Source organism: Ascaphus truei, chromosome 2, assembly GCF_040206685.1.
Source record: "Ascaphus truei isolate aAscTru1 chromosome 2, aAscTru1.hap1, whole genome shotgun sequence".
Classification (NCBI taxonomy): domain Eukaryota; kingdom Metazoa; phylum Chordata; class Amphibia; order Anura; family Ascaphidae; genus Ascaphus; species Ascaphus truei.
In genome coordinates, this window is record NC_134484.1 from 100,795,959 (window position 1) to 100,818,587 (window position 22,629).

At 42.6% G+C, this 22,629-nt stretch overlaps 1 protein-coding gene across 5 annotated transcripts in view; it reads right to left on the bottom strand.

Annotated features, from left to right (window-relative positions):
- CSPP1 (centrosome and spindle pole associated protein 1) overlaps positions 1–22,629 on the bottom strand; it is a 77,002-nt gene that overhangs the window by 44,675 nt on the left and 9,698 nt on the right. For 3 of the 5 annotated variants that reach the window (XM_075583798.1, XM_075583811.1, XM_075583792.1), the window contains exons 2-9: positions 19,206–19,317; positions 13,945–14,062; positions 11,812–11,915; positions 11,015–11,038; positions 5,910–5,990; positions 4,951–5,058; positions 3,357–3,787; positions 40–129 (exon numbers count right to left, since the gene is read on the bottom strand). In XM_075583798.1, coding sequence (XP_075439913.1) covers positions 40–129; positions 3,357–3,787; positions 4,951–5,058; positions 5,910–5,990; positions 11,015–11,038; positions 11,812–11,915; positions 13,945–14,062; positions 19,206–19,304 — 1,055 coding nt within the window. In that variant the 5' untranslated portion in view covers positions 19,305–19,317. Of the gene's footprint in view, positions 1–39; positions 130–3,356; positions 3,788–4,598; positions 4,855–4,950; positions 5,059–5,909; positions 5,991–11,014; positions 11,039–11,811; positions 11,916–13,944; positions 14,063–19,205; positions 19,318–22,629 lie in introns of those variants that run through there. The other 2 variants (XM_075583803.1, XM_075583813.1) reach the window with 2 other exon arrangements.

The following is a 22,629-nucleotide window of genomic DNA, read 5'->3' on the forward strand; positions in this document are numbered from 1 at the left end:
CACAGCCAGTTGTCTTTAGTACTGGTAGATTATCCTCACCTGTGTTCACGCTTCTGAATTTGGAAGTAAGAGGCTTCTTCTGGGTAGTAATCATGGTTGTCCACATCATCACTGCGTCTAGGCATCATTCTGAAAATGTAACATTGCCTCCCATGAACATATGGATGTTTGAATATAAAAATATAAATATATACAAAAGAGGACACAGTCGGCTTTATAAAGACCTTTAGAAACATGACAATCACCTCCAACAAGTGAAAGAGTGAAATAATGGAGCACTAGAATCACCTCTACGAGAATAGAATCCACTCCACATTCTCTGTGGATGCCCAAGATAGATCAATATGAGCACACTGTATGATAATGCCTCTTTAACATTATGCTTTTAGTTCAGTGGGTAGATTAAAGTTTCTGAATGTCAAGAAATATCAGGACTGAAGACACGGCTATTGAAACCCTTTTGTGTGGCTGTCCATTTAGAAAATGATAAATGTGGGGGCTATTCATTAAACTACAATAGTGTCGACCAGAACACGACTTCACGGAAACGCCTACTGAGATCAAGTAGACCAGGTGGTCACTGTCGCAGATTAATGGTGATCAACTACCGGCTTTTTTTTGGAATTATTGTTTTTTTCTTTTCTTTTATTTAGTACCCAATTTAACTTTTATTTTTGTAGCAATATTAACAAAATTAAAGTGATGGTAATATCATGTGAAAAGCATCATTAGGTTTCTAGTTCTATTTATTTTTTAAATCCATAAAACAAAGCTCTTACTTATCTTAATTAGCTCCATGTTTATGTGCTGCCATACTGACATTAAAGAAATGGAAGCCATGCTTTTATGTATTTATTATTTAAATGTGGCCGAAATGGGAAAATGTAAATGTTTGACTGCCCATATTTATAAGGTGACTGAAATAGAGTGCAGTGTCACATGATGGAGGACAAAGGTTTGGGCATTTGAGTTTTTCTGCATTATTCCGTACAAGATCAGCAAATAAGAAGCATTCGCAGCCCTTGGAATAAGCTACAAAGTGATTGAGAAACAAAATCTCATGTCATGTCTGGCGGTTTCCTTTTGTTGTAAACAATAGCTGTGCTCATTTATAATAAATTGTTTTTTTTTTCTTGTATAGAGCGGAGAGTGTACTCAGCACTGTACATAGAACTTGCAGGCATGGGTCCCTGCCCAGTGAAGCGTACAAACCACGTTTTTGGTGCACAGGGAGATAAAGTGACTTGGCCAAGGTCACAAGAAGGCGACGTGGGGATTTGAAACAGGCTCCCCTCACTGTTTTCCCCTCACTGTACTCGCTGAGCAACTCCTTCAGCCATTTAAAAGCAGCAATCCCCCATAACTAACCCATTTCTTCCCCCCCCCCCTTTCTGACACCTTTTTTTTTTTAAAGGGGATTTAAATAGGTATCCAACAGGAAGGCACAACCGATTATGTTGCGGCTTCCAACAGGACGGAGATTTGGCAGCCATTTTGTTTCCCCTGGAGGAATATTAAAGTATCTCGGGACTGCGGGATACCTGGAGCTGAAAAATAGCACAGTTCATCTCTCAAAAAAACCTAAATGGGGGGAACCAGTAGGGGAGATTGCAGATATAAGCCCTTATTAAAGTAGTGACTTATGCTTCCCCATTGCGTGACATCTGTTACAATAGGAAGCTGATTGAATATGAAGTTTGTAGCTATATGCATATAACTGCATATACACATATGGAATGAGTGTGTGTTGGGTTCTATACATAAAGCTGATAGCTTTCTACATACTATCCATGGGGCAGCTGATAATTTTTTATTTACTTGAACACAACTATCTGATTTGTAATCCTGGCTTTCTCAACACAAAAATATAGAAGTGGAATTCCAAGCCGTCAGGCATGGACCAGGATTGAGACCTAGAGGAAAGTTGTGCCCTATTCTGTATACAAGGATCTGTTTAGTTAGCTGGTTCCCAATGATGAAATCGAACACGGACACTGGTCGGGAAGCAGATAGCTGGCAGTTTGACATATACAGAGCACTTGATTTGGAGTCTCTTAACATATAGTGAATGCAGATGTACACTACAACTGCTGTGCTCTGTAGATATATCTCATTATATGATTCAGTTCAATTTTTAAAAAAAATTAAAAAAGGCTTGTTTAAAAATGTTACTCACAATTTTGGTATGACCAAAGATTATATCCCCTTTTCCGATCATATTTTCCCAACCTCCTTAATATACAGCTGCCTGGTTTTGTCTGCCCTCTCTGTCAGTGGCACACAACCTTTTTTTAGCCACCAACCCTGAAGTAAAATGTCCACTAACCACAGCCACGAAAACGGAGGATTAACTCTACAGGGGTCTCTGCTCCTGAATGGGACCCCCGCAGTGTTAATCTTCTGACTAACTACTGAAACGTATGCTGCGCTTATAGTGACGGCGACGCGACATCGCCTGAAAACAAAAGCATTGTCGCCATCGCAAGCACTTATAGTAAGCGCGACGCGACGGCAGCGGCCAAAATTTTGAAGCTGATAAAATTTGATTTTTCAGAGGCTGTCGCCACGTGACAGCCTCTGAACCAATCAATGACCAGGTTGCCAGCGACATCACCGAAAGTTAAATTATAACTTTCGCGGGTGGCGACGGCGACAAATGACGTCATCCATCGCGCGTACTATAAGCGCGGCCTAACTTGCGCTACAGCAGCCGCCCATCTCACTCCCTAGCAGCAGCAGCCTATCCTACTCCGTTCAAACAGCCTGGATGACATCGTAGATGTCCGAAAATGTTGGCATCTACGACGACATCCAGACTGGCTGAACGGAGTTAGTTAGACTGCTGCTGCTGCTAGGGAGACAGAGACACGCGAGGGAGACAGTCTGCTGCTGCTGCAGTGCAAATTAGTTTCCGTAGTTTCGGTCAGAAGATTAACGCTGCGAGAGTCCTTTGGCGACCCCTACAATTTTGCCAACGATCCCCAAGGGGGTCGTGCACCACTGCTCTATGACATCACTAAGTGCCACTTGGTGAACAATTTAGATGTAATGTTGATTTCTTGGTCTTCAACATTGCCCACTTAATCAGCTACTCGTCTACAGGTGGCACAACTACATTGAAAATCTTCCACCCATTTTTAGGAGGTTTTGCGCCACAGAGAACGAGAAGGCAATTCTCCAACAAAAAACAGAAGCAGACAACGCTATGCAGTGCACTGCAAACCAGTATGCTGCAGACTTCACTGCAAAAGACAGCACAGGTTTCAAAGTATTCTATAGTTTTCAAAAGTGTTAATAACAAGAAGTATTTTTTTATTTTGGCACTGGTAGTCTTTAAATGATTAATCAAACTGTACCTTTCAGGAAGGTGGCTATATCTCTTAGGTCTTCTTTCTCTTGCATCTACTTCACATCTCAGTCTACTGTGAATGTCATCACTTGTATCAGGAGCTAAATCAAGTCTTTTTGGCTTTCGGTCAAATTCCCAATCTGCAGCAATGTGGAGAGGTCTATCCAGCATGTCGGTGTCCATGTCAGACTTCCCATACTTTCTTTTTATGAGGGAAAGATCTTCCTCAGCTCTTCTACTAAGTCTGTCTTGTGTTTCAGTTTCACCCTCTTGCCTGCGATATCTATTTTCTTCAGATCTCCTCTTGTTCAACAGCTGCTCGTAAGCCTCCATAGAGGCGTAAGCATCTCTCCTGGGAGGATCTGGATCTCTGTAGGACATCTGAATCAGTGGATCTTCTTCTGTCTTTACTCTACTCGCAGCAACAGGTTTGTCAGTCTATATCCCACACAGAAAAGAAATCTATTTATAGGCATATTTATAGTATTTATCAACATTTATATTAAAATCCATTAAATCAGTAATGATGTGCTAGTGCCCAAAAACCTACGTTCGATTCAGTGACACTTTACAAGCTATACATAATGATATTGTTTTTACGTTCCTTATTACGAGGGAGGAGGTACAGTTCAGTTCAATTAATTAAGTGTTGCTAGGAGACAACAGAGAAATACCAGCACCTGGTGGCAGACAAAGAGCGCCTCTATGGCAAGCAGAAGGGCACGCAGAATGGAGATGGTGAAGGCAAATGTTGAGGACATCCACCACTTTGCAAGGCATTCCTAAATGTGACCTTTAATAATGCCCCACCAGAGCTGTGAACTGGTCATGAGAACCAAGGCTTCATATTATAGCGCTGGCTATAGAGATGTATTATTCAATGACATTGTGCCTTTACTTGGATTATAGATGTATGATATTATGGTGAAATGGTTGCAAAATACCACATGCAGTAATGCAAAAACAAACATTGTTATATGTATGCAAATTCAGAGGAACACCACCAGGTTGGATATGTTTTACATTTAAAAATTGGTACACAAGTGATACATTGGAGATTTTTTACAGAAGTAGATCTATGGATAGATAAGGGTCTCTTCACCTGATTAGATTGTTCCATTCTTCTTCAGACACCCTCTTGTTTCTATTCACACAGTGGCTCTAAAAGTCACTGTGGAGTTAATTGAACAATGAAAGATTGTCCATTTAAAGCTATTACAACTTTCAAAACTGCAAGCAAGCATCCTACCTCACTTTGTGGCGGAGTTCTTTACACCTGCAAACATGTTGTGTCTTTGATTGTTGCAAAACAGACAGATTGATATTCAGGCAGGATAAGCAGCACCTCTCATGGAAGGAAAATGTTTGCCATGTACATGTTAGACTCCAGGGAGGCATAATAGTTCTACGTCAATGCTTCCCTCCTAGGAATTCTGTGAGGGAGGCACCTTCTTAACACAGAGGGCAAAGCCACTAGCATTGTGCACATGCGCTTCCTGAAATGAATGTACTGTATACCCAACCTCCAAAAAATTATTAGAAAATCTAGAATATGATTTGCTTGCCTTTAAGCTTACTTTCATGATTTCAGAACAATGTACCTGCGTTTGTTGTGCTGCTGCTGCTAACAACCGGAACCTCTCATGGTCATCTTCCTTTATCCTGAGGAATTGGTTGTATTCCTTGTTTCTCTCAATTCGCAATCTTTCCTAAAGCCAACATAAAAAGTTGATCAGTATCTTGTTTGGCACAATGTATGTTCCCAAATGCAAACACTTAAAGCAGCACTATAGGTTGCAATGTTTGTTTGGTGTATTTTCTCTTTATAGGATTGAAGCAGAAGGTCTCTGGAGCTGAACTACGTTGAAGTCAGCTCCAGGGACCACCTGCTTCTTGAGATACTTACTTCCGTAGGGGCGCCGGTATCTCTGCAGGAAGCAGCTCCGACAGGGCTTGTCGGGGCTAACATAATGGTGGCTTTAAATGTCGCACGTCTGGCGGGCCAATAGGAAGCCCTGACATCATCCCTTGCAGCTTCCTATTGCCCCGCATAACACGGGGCACTTAAGCAGCAGAGATACCGGCCACACCTACGGAGGCACCTCGGGAAGCACAGGCTCCCCGAGCTGAAATTAACATAGTTCAGCTCCAAACCTGTAAAGAAAATAAAGGGGAAGAAATACAAAACTGGAATGCCAAATTACATTTTTATTTTTTAATTAAAAAATAAAAATGCAGTTCAAAACGTAAGCTGTAGGTAATTTAAATGTCACTCCAATTTAGCATTCACATTTTTGAAACATTATTAATCCTGCTATATTACATTTTCATCAAATTAAAGGTAAACAAATTAAAAATAAAAACACAAGAACCACTACAGATTGTTAGATTGCCCTATGTGAGCGTCTATCCGAGCAGACAAATGCAGCCCTTATTTTCCTCATGGACATGGTGTGCTTGCTGTGGTACAAAGATTGCGGGCAATGTTATTCTTTGCTACGGCTCAGGGGACTAGGAATCAGGCAAGCTCTGTATAACATTTACACAGTGGGGAACATACCTTGGCAGACAGCCTCTCTCCAATCGGAAGAGACATGCCTTGAGTAGTATGATCTACTTCTCCTGTAGTTCTCAAATGTTTCTAATTAAGAGAAAAAGGAGTTACAGTCGACACTTTTTTTTATTTTTATAGTATCTTAATCAAACAGCTGTTCATTTTTCCAATTTTCTCTTTTTCATTCTCCTTTTTTTGTATAACCTAAAGATTTGTGGCACTACATTTGGACACACCCCGATTTCCTGTGGAAATTACTAAGCGGTGCGATGCCATAACACACCTTTCCACCTTAGAGTCCGTTCACCTGAATGGGCCATAAGACCCCATACAGCGCCGGAAAGCATCCTATGGAATACCATCGCTCAGAAAATATAGGCCTTTGCATTGTCACCTGAATCGTACACATTTTGTAAAATGCCTCCAACCTATTTTTAATTTACAAGTATGTACTCTGTTCATCACTCACTTTTCGAAAGTCAATAACTAACATTATTTAGCAAACTGTGATACTTACTCGTAATGTTCAACCAATTAATCAGAGCACAAAAATCTCGGGTCAAAATAGAGACTTTTTTTTTACCCCATTTTATTTGTACAGATAGGATGCAGGGGGTATTTGGAGCTCAACTGCGTGAATTTCAGCTCTAGGACCCCCTGCTTCCCAGAATGCTCACCAACGGTACCAAATTTAAAATGTTGCCGTCAATAGGCACTTACCAGGGGGCGCCTCCGCCTGCAGCGTTAAATGATGCCGCAACGCCACGTGACGATCCGTTTCCATGACAACGCAATGTCATGTGTCGTCACAGCGTCATTTGACGCTGTGATGCTGCAGAAGGAGGGCGGAGCGAAGGAGAAGGTAAGAGACTTTACAGATGTCCCACGCTGTCCCCCAACAATCAGTGGGAAAGAGAGTGGGGCTTCTGTACGCCACCTGCAAATGTTGCTGCCCTACGCCCGGGCCTAATGGGAAATCCACCACTGTTCACCGGGGAAGGTGCAGCCAGTGCAGTACCCTTCAGGGCAAGCAAAATGGATGCTTCCCATGGGCCCGCATAATACAGGGGATTTAAACCTACTGTTAGGATTCGGCGTCCCCTGCGTCCCCCACACAGAACATTCTCTACCTTCAGGGAGACTCTGGACGCACGGCGCAACCCTGCCTTACCGGCCTCCGCGGCTCCTCATCTCTGCCGCCCTCGCGGGATCACCCCCCTCAGCGATTCCGCCACTATTCCCCCTCCTCGGCGTCGGGTGCGGTCCCTTCTCCCCGCACGCAGTTTCCTCCGGCGCGGGTCGCGCGCACACGCACCTTACGGAGCGCACGCGCAGTGCACACTCTTCCTCCTGCCCCCCGGACCTCAAGCTCCGCCCCCGCATGCCGCACGGCCGTACTCACTGCAGTACTAAGATTCACCTGGCTTGTAATGACTGCACCAATCAGGAGAGTCTCCCTGCAGTTCCTCCTGACCTGCCCCCGTTCCTGATTGGACCTCCCTGCTTTATCTTGCTTCTCTGTCCTCGCTCGACATAGTCTCTGCATGGATGATACTCTGTCTACTCTTGGTGATTTCACAGCTTGTACGACTACCCCCGGCTTGTACGACTACCCCCTTTGGCTCTCGACTTCGGCACTTCTCGGATTACGCACTCTCTGGCTCCCCTCGAACACGGCTTGGACTTCGACCTTCCTCCACTCTCTGCTCCCTGACCTTGACGTGACAATCACAATTCTACTTCTACACCCGGTACCAGCAAGTATTGTCTACCTTACTACATCTGGCCTGGCAACGCTTCATACCACACTCCGGACACGCTCCCTTTGCTGCGGGTGCGTGTATTACCACTTCCCCCTTCAGCTCAGGGGACGGGTCTGGTCTGCGGGCAGCACCGGCGTAACACCTACAGGAAGTACCAGCACCATGTTGTCTGGTAAGCATCTCAGGAGCCAGGGGATATGGACATTTAGAGATATATCGATAGAGAGATATATAATCAATAGAGAGATTGAGATATATATATATATATAATCAAAAAATAAATAGATGATACCGTTCTGTGGCTAACGAAATGCTTTTATTTGTGCTTTGGGTGCGGTACAATGTGGTATCTTCCATATTTTCAAAATAAAATAAAATAAAGCACAAATAAAAGCATTTCGTTAGCCACAGAACGGTATCATCTATTTATTTTTTGATTATTGAAGCTCGGCTAACACGGTACTGATACCTCTACATGTATATATATATATAGATATATCTATCTATATATAGATGTGTGTTTTGGGAGATAGAAATATATATGTGTGTGTTTTGGGATATATATCTATTATTGATATATATTGATAGATATACATCTATATATAGATATATGCACAATGTAGAATACATGGACAAAAACAACAGATATTAGGAGAAATCGATTTATTATCGGGCTTACAGTCTAAGTGGCATTGTGAGACATTAGAGATGGAATGAATGAAGTGTATCTGTTTCATGGATATCAGCGCAGCAGAAAAAGTATGTAAGTGTTAGGTTGTAATTGTTGATGTTCACTTGACCAGCGTTGCGCAAAGTGGGGGGCTGGAGGACTGGAGTTGAGCGCCCCTGGTATGGAGCTTTAGTTATGTGCACAGTATCACAGTATCAATATCCAAACACACACACACTCATATACATATACATACAGACACACACACATATATATACATATACATACAGACACACACACACACACACACACACACACACACACATATATACATATACATACAGACACACACACACACACACACACACACATATATATACATATACACATATATATACATATACATACAGACACACACACACACACACACACATATATATACATATACATACAGACACACACACACATATATATACATATACATACAGACACACACACACATATATATACATATACATACAGACACACACACATATATATATATATATATATATATATATATATATACATACATACAGACACACACACACACATATATATACATATACATACAGACACACACACACACATATATATACATACAGACACACACACACACACACACACACACACACACATATATACATATACATACAGACACACTCACACACACACATATATATACATATACATACAGACACACACACACACATATACATACAGACACACACACATATATACATACAGACACACACACACACATATATACATACAGACACACACACACACATATATACATACAGACACACACACACATATATACATACAGACACACACACACACACATATACACACACACACACACACAATCACACACACATATATACATATATATACATACAGACACACACACACATATATACATATACATACAGACACACACACATATATACATATACATACAGACACACACACACACACACACACACACACACACACACATATATATACATATACATACAGACACACACACATATATATATACATATACATACAGACACACACACACACACACATACATACAGACACACACACACACACACACACACACACACACACACACACACACACATATACATATACATACAGACACACACACACATATATATACATATACATACAGACACGTGTGTGTGTGTGTGTGCTTTGGAATATTGATACTGTGATACTGTGCACATAACTAAAGCTCCATACCAGGGGCGCTCAACTCCAGTCCAACCCCCCCACCCTGATTGAGCCACCTGTGCTGAAGCGGGGATATCCTGAAAACCTGACCTGCTGGGGGGGCTTTGGGGGCTGGAGTTAAGAACCCCTACTCCATACAACTGATATAACATGAAAGTGCCTGCCCCTGTTAGACCAAATGGAAAAAATAGCAATGACATATTTATGGCATATAATAGGCTCAATATAGGTGATCAACACCTTCATTTAAAATCAGACAAGAAAGTATAGTAACCAAATTAGTTTGGACAACTTTTATCTCAATGCTTTAATGAGTGTTTGTAAACTCTTTGGTATACAGGTAAATTGTTAAATCTCTGTTTTCCTGTTTCATGTAAAACAAATGATCTGAATCATTTGCCAGTAAGATTGAGGCATAACTCAACAGGCACCAGATCGAACATTGATCTTCATGGGGGACTGCCCCTTTAAATAGTAATTACAAAACCAGAGGGCAAACGTTTTAAGACACATAAATATGAAAAATAACAAATACTTGAAAAATAGTTGATTGGAAAATCCAGTTACAAATTTTTTTTTTTAAATTAAATAAATAAAAATCACATTTGGCACTCAAAATAATATATATTTTTTAAACTGAGCAAATAATAGTCACACATTGATGTACAAAAAGGCAAGCAAAAAGAAAGCAAGCATTTTTGCATCATGCACAGACAGCCCTTGAATGGATTGAAGATGGCCCAATTACTCTTCAACTTAACACAAATCATTGTAAGCAAGTGCAGCCACCAAAGCCTTGCAAAGCTGCTATGTGTATCTTTTGCTACAGAAATGAATAACTGCAAAATGATCGAGCCACAATTAGCATGCTGTGGGACAGGGATGCGCAATCTCTTCCCCCGCCTGCTCTCCACCTCTGCTCGCCCCCTCCTTCATTTGGCACGTTGCTGGAAGCCACTGTAACTTAGTTACAGAGGCCATGTGCGGTCCCCCGTCATTTAATTTAAATGCCTTGGGGGAGAGCGCAGGACCTCTGCAACCGCCTGCCGCCCGCCCCCCAAAATCTTGCGCCCCCCCTCCCCAGTTTGCGCACCCCTGCTGTGGGATGCAATTTTAGGGCAGATTAAATATAATGCAAAATCTAGCACACAAAACACCAGCCAAATCAAGCAACACAATGTGTATTTAGTAGAGCCTGAGCATTGAGTGCTGCAGAGGCAGTGAGGCCTGCAAGGCATTGCAAATGCCTAAAAACATAAGTCACAGGTAAAAGCAACAGACTTGATTAGTTTTTGGTGAACAGCTGCATCGAATCATAAGCTTATTAAGACATTGCCGCATCGGCAGAGGCTGACATACACGGTGTATCACAAAGCAGAACGCAGGCCTCCTACCTTTCGTTTGGCCTGAGCATTGCCCTAGAAGTCAGGAAGATACAGCACACTATTACATAGATCGAATTGGATTGCAAACAAACGACACTGGCCTTTTCTTAGAAAAGGAGCAGCTGGCAATATAATTTCCAATGGTGGAAAGGCATGGCGGTCATATAAATAAATAGAGCTCATTATTTCATCAAGCCTCTGCATATCTAGGCATTTAAATGTGTACTTTAAGCCCTTATTCAATAAGCTCCGAAGTGGCAGATGGAAAAACTGCTATTGAAAACAATGGCAGTTTTTCTCTGATCGCAGGGCGATCGGCTTCAGTACTTAGGAGTCATTGATTAAACACAGAGATGGGATTACTGATTTGCCTGTATGTCTTTTCATATCCAATATTTTATTTACCAATATAGCTGTAGATTAATATTATAGTCACAGGGTAATATTAACTGAAACAATATTCTAACTCCATTAAGTTCAATCTTTCCACTTCACGGTCTCTGCACTTTAGAATCCAATGACTACAAAGACAAAACATTCTTCCCAATTGTCAAGTACAAGCTGAATACTGGATCTAAATAACATTGCTGCAATGATTCTGTCTTAACATAAGATTTTAATTGTATCGTAAAACCATAAACATAACTGGCAAATTTCTATAGCTAAGTATTTAAACACAAATTCCAGAGTCAGATTACACTTTAAATTAAACTTTTGTATCCAATAATCAACTTTACGTGAAAAGGAAAAAATGGCCTCTGCAGATGAGGATGTGATAAACACTGTACATAGCCCATCATTCCTACCTGAGTGAGGTATCGCCGGTAATCCTGACGCAGTTCTTCCTTAAGCTTATGCTTTTTTCTCTCATAATCTTCTCCGAGAGGCAAACTTAAGCCATAGCCCATATCTGGAACGTTCAGGACAGTTATTAGAGTACAAGAAAAAAACACAATGGAAGGCGATACTTGTCCTCTCACGTACCGGTGCAAACCAGTACAGCGCTGTGCGCAATGGTGCCGTGCTATGGAAATATAACAACCATGACTAGTATTTTAAATATGTTGATGACTTAATGTTTAAAGGCAGCTACATGCTTTGGATCTTTTTTTTATAATTGTTATCTAATACTGGTTGATGAAGCAGATGCAAATATTGTTTGTGTATCGTAAAATTTTTCCTTTGTATCTAAATTAAATAACTGCTATTATTAGCCAGACATTATTCTGGAATTTAATCTAAGTACTTCATAAACTTGAATTTTACAGAATCCGATCATTTCTTAGCCACAAGTAAACGTATTACTTTATGGGTGAATTAATTTTTAATTGTAAACCAATTATATTGAGATGTTGTTTCTTTGCCCACTATGTGGAACTTAGACTCTGCTAATGGTATTCTAGCTGCACATTATTCCAATTCTTAATCATTATAAGCCTGCTGAGAGTTTTGTCGGGGCAAGTTTTTGTTAAACAGGGAGATCGGGTGTCATGTGCCATTTTGTTGAGCTGGGGGGGGCGGAGGGGGGAAGGAGTTTATGGACAAGTTGCATTCTGACAAAAGTAACAGGCCAGGCCCCTTCAACCACCAAGCCTTGTTGGTGGCCCTTTGCATTATCATAGCATTACCAACTCTTCTCCAAGACTCAAGTTATTTCATCGGTCAAGTTCAGAAATTATATACAGAGCTCAAACCTTTCCCTCACCTCCACCATTCCACTAAAAATGTCCCTCGTCCACCACAGATCTGGAGAGACCGCAGAATGCAAAAGAACCGCATTGGTGGCAGAGCGGCGAGTCACCACACTGCTTCCCGAAGTCACACCACAAACTGACATGTGTGACCGTACGGGCGTGAATTCAAGGAAGCAGAGCGGTGTTTGACATCTCTGGCACGAATGGTGCATGTATATCTACATGCGTGGTCTTTTTAAATGTAAAGCAAACACGTCACACCTAAGTTTTTTATTCGGCCCGGACGAGTGGATTTGTTGGAGCACGATGCAAACTGTTCATTGTCACTGCTACTGCAATGTATCCCTCTCTGTAGTGGATTATTACAACAATATACATTGAATAAAATAAACATGTAGTGCGTGCATTTATACTTATCTTTTAGATTGTACGTTTCTAAGGGCTAGGACCTTTTTACCCACCGCACCAGTGTATGTTAATGCTGCAATTGTATTGATATTGTCTTTACACCCGCATTCAGCGGGGCTGTGAAATATGTTGCTGCGTTATAAATAAAAGACAATAATAATAACATTTCAGGGAAGAAATTGAAACCCTGAACGGATTATTAATGTGTTCAAAAGTATGCTAATGATATTCAGATACGATCATCTCACCTATTAATCACAACAGTTCATTAATTACCATGCATCAATTTGGAGCCAAAATGTTACTTTCAAATGGGGATTTTCTTGTTATTTTTCCGGTCCGTAAAAAAATTAAATTAAAAAAAATTCTGTTGGTCATACAAAGAAGCTGGACTCTGTTTTATATAAACTAGTGAAAGACAGACTGTCAGTGTTATTTACATCGAACACAATAAAATACTCGTCTGGACCTCCTGCTCCTATTGTTTTTTTCTTACAAAATTAGTTAAAAGTTCCTTGCTGTATAGTAAGAAACACATTTGCTACAAGGAGTGCTTTGCTTATAATATATTGGATGGAATCTGGTAGCTTATAAATAATGATGCCATGACGAGGACAAAGCCTAAAAGCATAACAACCATAAAAGGGGATAACAAAGTTTAAATGTAGGGTGAGCAAAATAACAGGCTATATACTGTACAGTACAGTTCCCATAGGCCTCCCAAGAAGAGAAAAGGCCTTGGAAATAAAAGCAGTTCTGTGATGGATAAAAGTATGTATTATGCACAACACCACGCTGCTTAACCACATCTTTGGCATACAACTTTTCTTCACATACCTCCTATCTGCTGCATTTGAGCCGTTTCTTTCTGAGACGACCTGTTTGGGAGGAGATTGTCCATAGCTGCAGAGGTCCGGAGCTTGTCTGCATTAAGAGCAGTTTCAGAACCTTTACTCTGAAATAAAGGAAAAGCAACAAGATGAATCGGGTTGGAAGTTTAGAACACGTTTGGGAGGTTGATAACATCTGTGGCGCAGGGGTAACTCACGGCTCAATGCTAGCAATGCATTGTATGGCCTCTGGCACTGAGTGAGTGTGTGGGGGGTTTTCAGACCGTGTTCTGTGGAACTCTGAAGTTTCACCAGTGCAGGTTCTCTAGACCCCCCCTAGACTAAGGTGCGCTAATCAAAATGCATTCACCACTTGGTTATTTCCAAAAGTCCAACAGATTCTGCAATTGGGGACAGAAAATAGAGACGGGTATTAACCGAAGCTTTCTAGCTGCATAACAAGGGCTAAAAAAATAGCACAATGGTTTATCAAAAACACAAATAAAATGTGGTTGTTTTATTGATGGGCTTTTCCTCTGAGGAATGTTGTGCTATTTCATCGCCACTGTTTGCCTATGATTTGCAGCTTGAACACTTTGATACCCCCCAGGAACTTTTACATTTATGATACATTTGCCATTGTATATTTGTTGTAGACAAAATTGGCTAAGAGAGGAGATCTCATTACCTTGGCAAATTGGCAGTTCAGAGAGATTTAATAAATGTCTATAATTTATTAAATGTGTTTAATATGTATAGAACTTATCCATAAAGCATAAACCGGCCTACAGAGGACACGAGTAGTTACATTAAATACTCTGCCAAAATATGAAAGGTGAAGATGCCCTAACAGCGTCAGAAATGCTTTTAATGGAAACCTAGAGTCACATTGAGAGCCAGGCTCCTGAAGGACTTACGGCCTGCATTTTCTGGTGTAGTGTGGAAAGAAGAGGAGCCAAACCTTGGATTAAAACCGCATTCTCCTAAATGAACAGACTATTTATTTACCAATAGGTTACGGCTTCTACCACATTTACTTTCTTTTCCTTTCGCCATACATTATTTATCAAATCTTGCATGAGTTTTCTATTTGACAGAAGTAGTGCTGTGCTGGTGTCCTAACAACAGACTGTAGCTGTCTGAACTTTACAGGCTAAATCTTGTGGGTATATACCATTAAAATGATTGCCAGACATTGTGTTGAGATACCAGACTTTATTCCACATATCAGGAGTTCGCAACCAGTCTTTCAATGCACCCAAAGGTTCCGCAAGAAATGTTCGGTAACAATGCTGAATATTTTCTTTTTAAACCAGCGTACTTCGTGTGTGTTAAATTTCATGTTTTTAGCAAAAAATGACAACAACAAAAATGTATATATTATTATTATAATAAATAAATCCTTGTGTGCCTGAGGCCACCTTGAGAAAGAGCATACTGCCCGAAACGCGTTGGTGGACTTTTTCTGTTGCTTAGGAGGGACATGTGGTCCATTCTTTTTATGTAATAAATATTTTTTTTGCTTCTGCAAACCGTGAGCCTCCTGCTGTTCTTTTTGGCAGTGCACTGCCATTTTTTCCACTTGCACCAAAAATATGATTGAGAATCACTGTTAAATCAATACATTGGCATCTCAAGTCATGGATACAAATACAGACACTGGTTACCATTGCTTGCACAATATTATTTATGTACCTTGGCACATAATCGTAGCAACGCTGCTTAAGTCTTTGAAAACTATTCCTATTTGTTTGTAGTGATGAGAACAATAGGTTTCCATGGGTCCCCTAATGACATAGCATTTGTATATCTTTGATCTATAAATGTATCCCATTAACTTAAGAGCGTCAACGACAGCAGATAACAGGTCAGTGCCTAATGATTTGTGTGCTCATTACCATCTATATAATAGTCGCACAACCATCTTTCAAAGGAAGGAAAGAAACAGAGTTCCAAGTATCAGTGCTTCAAAGCCATAGATAAGGCAGCATATGAATAAAACTGGTGTTCGAACTTGCTTGAAGATGGACAATTATTACACCTGTGAGTGTCAGATATAGACCCATAGACTTTTATAAGCTCAATAAAGGGTATATAGGGTATGCTGTCACCACTTCAATAAAGTTGTTTTTAATTGACCTTCTTGTACCATAGCCCCAGTTTTTTGCCCGCTGTGCCCCGCTTTTTTTTTTGCCAAGTTCTGGATCCATCATTCAAAACCCTTTCCCTTTATATAGTATATGATACACATGGAAGGGAATGGCTGGCACTCGTAGAAATTTGCAAAAAGTGAAATATATTTGTTTGTGCTAATATACAAAATAATCCCAGCACTCAAAATTAAGTGAGAATACAAGAACTCTGCCAAAAAATATCAAAAAGGATATTGATTCTTAAATGAAAAATGATATGCAGTCATAGGTAAGACATCGCATCTGAACATGACAGGAGATACAATCTTAACTGATGATATTCTGAGCATCCAAATGTTATCACTAAACTCTCAAAACCTCGTTAGTCTCCAAGTCAAACTAATGTAGCTCAAACAAACAAAAAAGCATATATATATATATATACATACATACATACATATATATATACATACATACATACATATACACACACACACACACACACAGAGAACTAACAATATATGTCTAGACTTCCGTGTGACGTAGGTTCATCGGAGAGGCGTGTGCAGTGGCATGTCAGAGTGCTTAGGGAGACTGCATCCGCTCTGACACAGAAATATGTGAATTAATTTGCTATATAGCAGCTTTACTTGGCAGAGAGCTAGTATTAATATATACAAGAGAGTTAGGCTGCGCTTATATTGCCAGCGACGCGACGTCGCCTGAAAACAAAAGCATTGTCGCCGTCGCAAGCGCTTATAGTAACCGCGATACGACGGCAGCGACCACAAATTTGGAGCCGATAAAATTTGATTTTTCAGCCTCTGAACCAATCAATGGCCAGGTCGCCAGCGACGTCGCCGTACGTTAAATTATAACTTTCGCGGGTAGCGAAATAAGGCAGGAGTTAACAAAACTGTTGCAGCAACATCTTTTCTCCACCAAGAGACACCTTCTCCCTTTGAGTGCAATTCCACCTGTAATCACACGGATTTAGAATAAAGTATATAATACAATACATTACTTTTGGTGCACGAAATATGTTAAGGCGTAAACACGCCTACCTCCATTTTTAATTGTTTTTATTTTTTATTTCTCGTTGTCGCTATTCCACGACCTAATGATTATTTTTGATTTCTCGTTGTCGCTATTGAAACGATCCAATGATTATTTTTGATTTCTCGTTGTCGCTATTGAAACGACCCAATGATTATTTTTGATTTCTCGTTGTCGCTATTGAAACGACCTAATGATTATTTTTGATTTCTCGTTGTCGCTATTCCACGACCCAATGATTATTTTTAAACAAAGAATTGTAGTGTAATTGTTACTACAGAAGGGCGCTCATCAGTGCCACCAAAAGGGATTTATTTTCTTCATAGTTAATACATTACCCTCATTCCCTGCTAGCACCACCCTTTTTGCATTGTGGGTTCCTATATTATATACATTTATGCCCTCTAAGGTGTAGAGCAAGCTTTTCACAACCCCCTCTGTGGTTATCTCCCTTTGCCATAAAAAACATGGATTAAAAAACAAAAAGCAAAGAAATCTTGAACTATCCAAGCTCGACACAAAGCAAAAGCGTTTAACTGTCCCCCCTGCTAGACCAGTACAGGCATTCCTCGGTTATCCGACACAATGCGTTACTCAAAATGGCGTTGGATAGTGAAACGTTGTAAAGCGAAACACGTTTTCCCATAGGGGAAAGAAAAAACGAGTGACGCGGCGGTCACAGCTCCTCCAAAACAGCCAAACGCATTGAAAAAGTTAAAAACTTTATTAGATCAAAAAGTGAACATCAGCAAAAGACACTGTGTGTCTTTTGCTGATGTTCACTTTTTGATCTAATAAAGTTTTTTACTTTTTCAATGCGTTTGGCTGTTTTGGAGGAGCTGTGACCGCCGCGTCACTCATTTTTTCTTTCCCGTCGTCACATTCGGCTGGAGCACGCCGACCCGACGAGCAGCCTGGAATTGCGCTGTTCAAACCATCAGCACTGCAGGCAGACCACGCGAGTACTGACCAGCTGATTTCTCATACCGCAGGACACCGGGTGCAGGTGAGGCCAACGGTTACTGGATATATTGACTTACCTTTGGGCATCTCCTTGGACGTGCCTATCTGTACTTCTACCGGTGTTATATGCTTCCCAGCCCCCTACCCTGATTTAGTCCTAAATGGATGAAGTTTATATAAGCTTTTATAGCAACATTTCATGAAGATGTGGTTCTTTCTCCTTGTTCTATGACTGATATATTTACAGCCGTGGTAGTAGCCACAGGTATACTTGGGGGTCATTCCCCATTTTTTCTTACGTTTTCCCATAGGAACACTGTTTAAATTAAAGGTTCCGTTCCTGAAGGAATTTTTAATGCTAAAATACACAAAATATTTTACGCAGACAATAAGATATGCAGCATACACATAAATTATATAGTGCATATACTGTATTATATATATATTACATAATATATAATATAAAAATATAATATATATACACATAAACAACTTTGCAAAGCGTCGTCAGAGCGTTGGATAAGCCGTTTTGGCATTGTAAAAATGAACATAGGTATGCATTGCATAGCGTTGGATAAGCCATTCGTTGTAAAACGAGGACTGCCTGTACTTGGCATCCAAGCAAATGTAACCTCATGTTTACCATGCGTCCAACTTCTCAATCATTTTAACCTTCAAATTCATATAAATACCATGCAGTAATTAATTCTCAGTAACTCCTTAAGTGCCATAGGGGACCTTCACAAGAGGCCTTTTCAGGTTTAGAACTTGGCCAAAGTAAAACCAAGTATCCACACTAACCAGTCTGTGATTTATGCGAGTATAAACTGTGTACGTTTATGGAAAAGAAAAAAAAAAGACAATTCAGATTTTGCATTTGAAGGAAAGAGTTCGACGGGAGCTGACTAATGTTTCTCATGAAAGAAAGTGAGGCCAGAACAACAGAATCAAAGGAATGACACCCACAAATGTGCATTTGAAAATCACAACTATTTAAAATAAGAAAGACTAGTGAAGATATGTTTATTACTGCTCAGTATTGCATTTCCCAATGTGCTTGCCTTCATTTATGACCTAAAATCCCAACTGATACAATTCAATTGGAAAGTTGTTTTACCCTTATTTCCATATACGGTGGTTCCTTTTCCAAGTCGGCTTTGTCCTGCGTAAGCTTGGCCTTTTGTTCTTCGATAAATCGATCTAGATCTTCCCCCATCTTACAGCGAGTCCTAGCAAAAGAAACAATAATTTAATTTAAACGGATAACAAAAATAAAATAACCAATGCAACCAATGTCATGTTCCTGACAAATTTTTTTGGGGGGGGGATTCTGACACCCCTTGCCATTAGTCCTTGATTTTATGTTTTACTTTGGCAAAGGCATTAAAGCAGCAAAATAAAAGAATAAAAATACAAAATGGGTGGATATCTGTTTACAGGTATTTATCTACACGCACTGGCAAAGTGAACTGACGATCATACCGCGGTTGGTGAAAAAAACCTTCACGTCAAAGGGGGAGGGGGCGCATTCGGTCACTTTGGAGAATATTGAATCACCTCCTTAGTTGTAAGTGTTGCACATTCTGTGCTTTCCAATCCAGTGCCAGGGGTGAATCTCATCAGCTTATGTTTCATTACAGTCGGCACGAAGAACTCAAGCAGCCATACTAAAACGTTCCACCAACTCCACACAAATCATAAAACCTAATATTTTATAAAGGAAAACAACTTATTTCTGGAAGCACCTTAGCTGGTAATTTACAGCTCCACCATGATTGCCTGGTGTTTACCAAGTAGCTTGGCTGAATATGCAGTTAGGCAGTTCATAACCTACGTGAAATATATTAACAAGCTTGCTTGGGTGCTTACACTGCTGTTTCTTTCAGTCCATTTTAAAGGGTGTAGAGGCCATGAAAACAATATGCAAGAAGATGCTAAATGAGACATTGAAAATAATGAATGCAACTGATGCAACTGCTCAAAACACAGAGACGGGCAACATTGGATGGATGATTTAGCGAGTTTTGCAACAAATACTCAAAAGATGTCAACGGATACCTCACTTCCATACTCCTGTGCATGGCAAACTGTCTTATAACCTTCTTACTGAATAACAAGTACATGGCACATAGCTTATTATTGTGGGTGTGTTATGTCCAGTGAAACATTTTATGTAGAATAGCAACACATCTGGAGATCTACCCCTCTACATCCACACTGATCAGATGCAGAGATTGCTACTCCTCTCCTTTGTGTACTGCATAACCCACAGACTTTCATAAGATTGGGTAAGAGGAATTGAAAAGGCATGGACTGCTGGTCCCAATGGGGTTGGATGTTCCATGTATGCCAGATAACACCTTTTCCAGGGAGCTCCTCCGGGAGTTTTTAAATATCTGAAAGGTGGGGAACGGGGGGGTGGGGGGAAAGAGTCTGATGGTGTGTGTCAGGGAATTCCAGAGAGAGGGGGCAGCTCGGAAGAAGTCTTGATGGTGAGAGGAGGTAATAAACTAGGAGAGGCGGAGGTCGTGGGCAGATAGTAGGGGGCATTTTATGTATATACTAGCTGAGAGACCCGGCGTTGCCCGGGATGTAATTTTGGGGGGGCGTACGACAGGGTTAGGCTTCCCCCCCCCCCCTTGACAGCTAGGTGGGTGACTGAGTTGACTGAGTGTGTGGGTGACTGGGTGGGTGTGTGACACTTGACTGAGTGGGTGGGTGGGTGACTTTGGGTCGGTTTGACTTTGGGTCATGGGTGGGTGACTTTGGGTCGGTGGGTGGGTGACTTTGGGTCGGTTTGACTTTGGGTCGGTGGGTGTGTGACTTTGGGTCGGTGGGTATGTGACTTTGGGTCGGTGGGTGGGTGACTTTGGGTCGGTTTGACTTTGGGTCGGTGGGTGGGTGACTTTGGGTCGGTGGGTGACTTTGGGTCGGTGGTTGGGTGGGTGAGTTGGGTCGGTGGGTGGGTGAGTGGGAGACTGACTGGGTGGGTGAGTGACTGACTGGGTGGGTGAGTGACTGACTGGGTGGGTGAGTGACTGACTGGGTGGGTGAGTGGGTGACTGACTGGGTGGGTGAGTGGGTGACTGACTGGGTGGGTGAGTGAGTGACTGGGTGGGTGAGTGGGTGACTGACTTGGTGGGTGAGTGGGTGACTGACTGGGTGACTGACTGGGTGGGTGAGTGGGTGACTGACTGGGTGGGTGAGTGGGTAACTGACTGGGTGGGTGAGTGGGTGACTGACTGACTGAATGGGTGGGTGACTGGGTGACTGACTGAATGGGTGACTGAATGGGTGGGTGACTGGGTGACTGAGTGGGTGGGTGACTGAGTGAGTGAGTGGGTGGGTGAGTGGGTGACTGACTTACTGAATGGGTGGGTGACTGGGTGACTGACTGAATGGGTGACTGGGTGACTGAATGGGTGGGTGACTGGGTGACTGAGTGGGTGGGTGACTGAGTGGGTGGGTGGGTGACTGGGTGAAAGTGGGTGACTGGGTGAAAGTGACTGGGTGGGTGTGTGGGTGGGTGACTGGGTGGGTGTGTGGGTGGGTGACTGAGTGGGTGACTGGGTGGGTGACTGAGTGGGTGACTGGCTGGGTGTGTGGGTGGGTGACTGAGTGAGTGAGTGGGTGGGTGACTGAGTGAGTGGGTGGGTGACTGAGTGAGTGGGTGACTAAGTGAGTGGGTGGGTGACTAAGTGAGTGGGTGACTGAGTGGGTGGGTGACTGAGTGGGTGGGTGACTGAGTGGCTGGGTGGGTGAAAGTGACTGGGTGGGTGTGTGGGTGACTGGGTGACAGTGCGTGGGTGGGAGACGGTGTGTGACTTACCTTGACCCCGTGGCATCTGGCTGGGGCAGGAGGTGAGTTCGGGAAGCTGGGGGGGGGGGGCAAGAGTGGCAGGAGTCCCGCGCCGCGTTTCCCCTCTCCGGTAGCGGCGCACGTGATGGGGAGAGCAGGAGGCCCGGCCCGCGCTTCCCCTCTCCGGTAGCGGCGCACGTGATGGGGAGAGCAGGAGGCCCGGCCCGCGCTTCCCCTCTCCGGTAGCGGCGCACGTGATGGGGAGAGCAGGAGGCCCGGCCCGCGCTTCCCCTCTCCGGTAGCGGCGCACGTGATGGGGAGTCCCGCGCCGCGCTTCCCCTCTCCGGTAGCGGCGCACGTGATGGGGAGTCCCGCGCCGCACTTCCCCTCTCCGGTAGCGTCACACGTGATGGGGAGTCCCGCGCCGCGCTTCCCCTCTCCGGTAGCGGCGCACGTGATGGGGAGTCCCGCGCCGCACTTCCCCTCTCCGGTAGCGTCACACGTGATGGGGAGTCCCGCACCGCGCTTCCCCTCTCCGGTAGCGGCGCACGTGATGGGGAGAGCAGGAGGCCCGGGCCGCGCCGCGAGGGGGAAGGAGCCTGGAGTTTGCTGCTGAGCAGCAGGGCCGCGCTTCCTCCGCGGCGCACGGTGAGGGTGATGGTGCGGCTGGGGATGTTGCGGAGCGTGGGGATTTGGGTGAGGTGGGGAGGGGGGAGAGAGTGAGGGGCACCGGGAGAGGAGG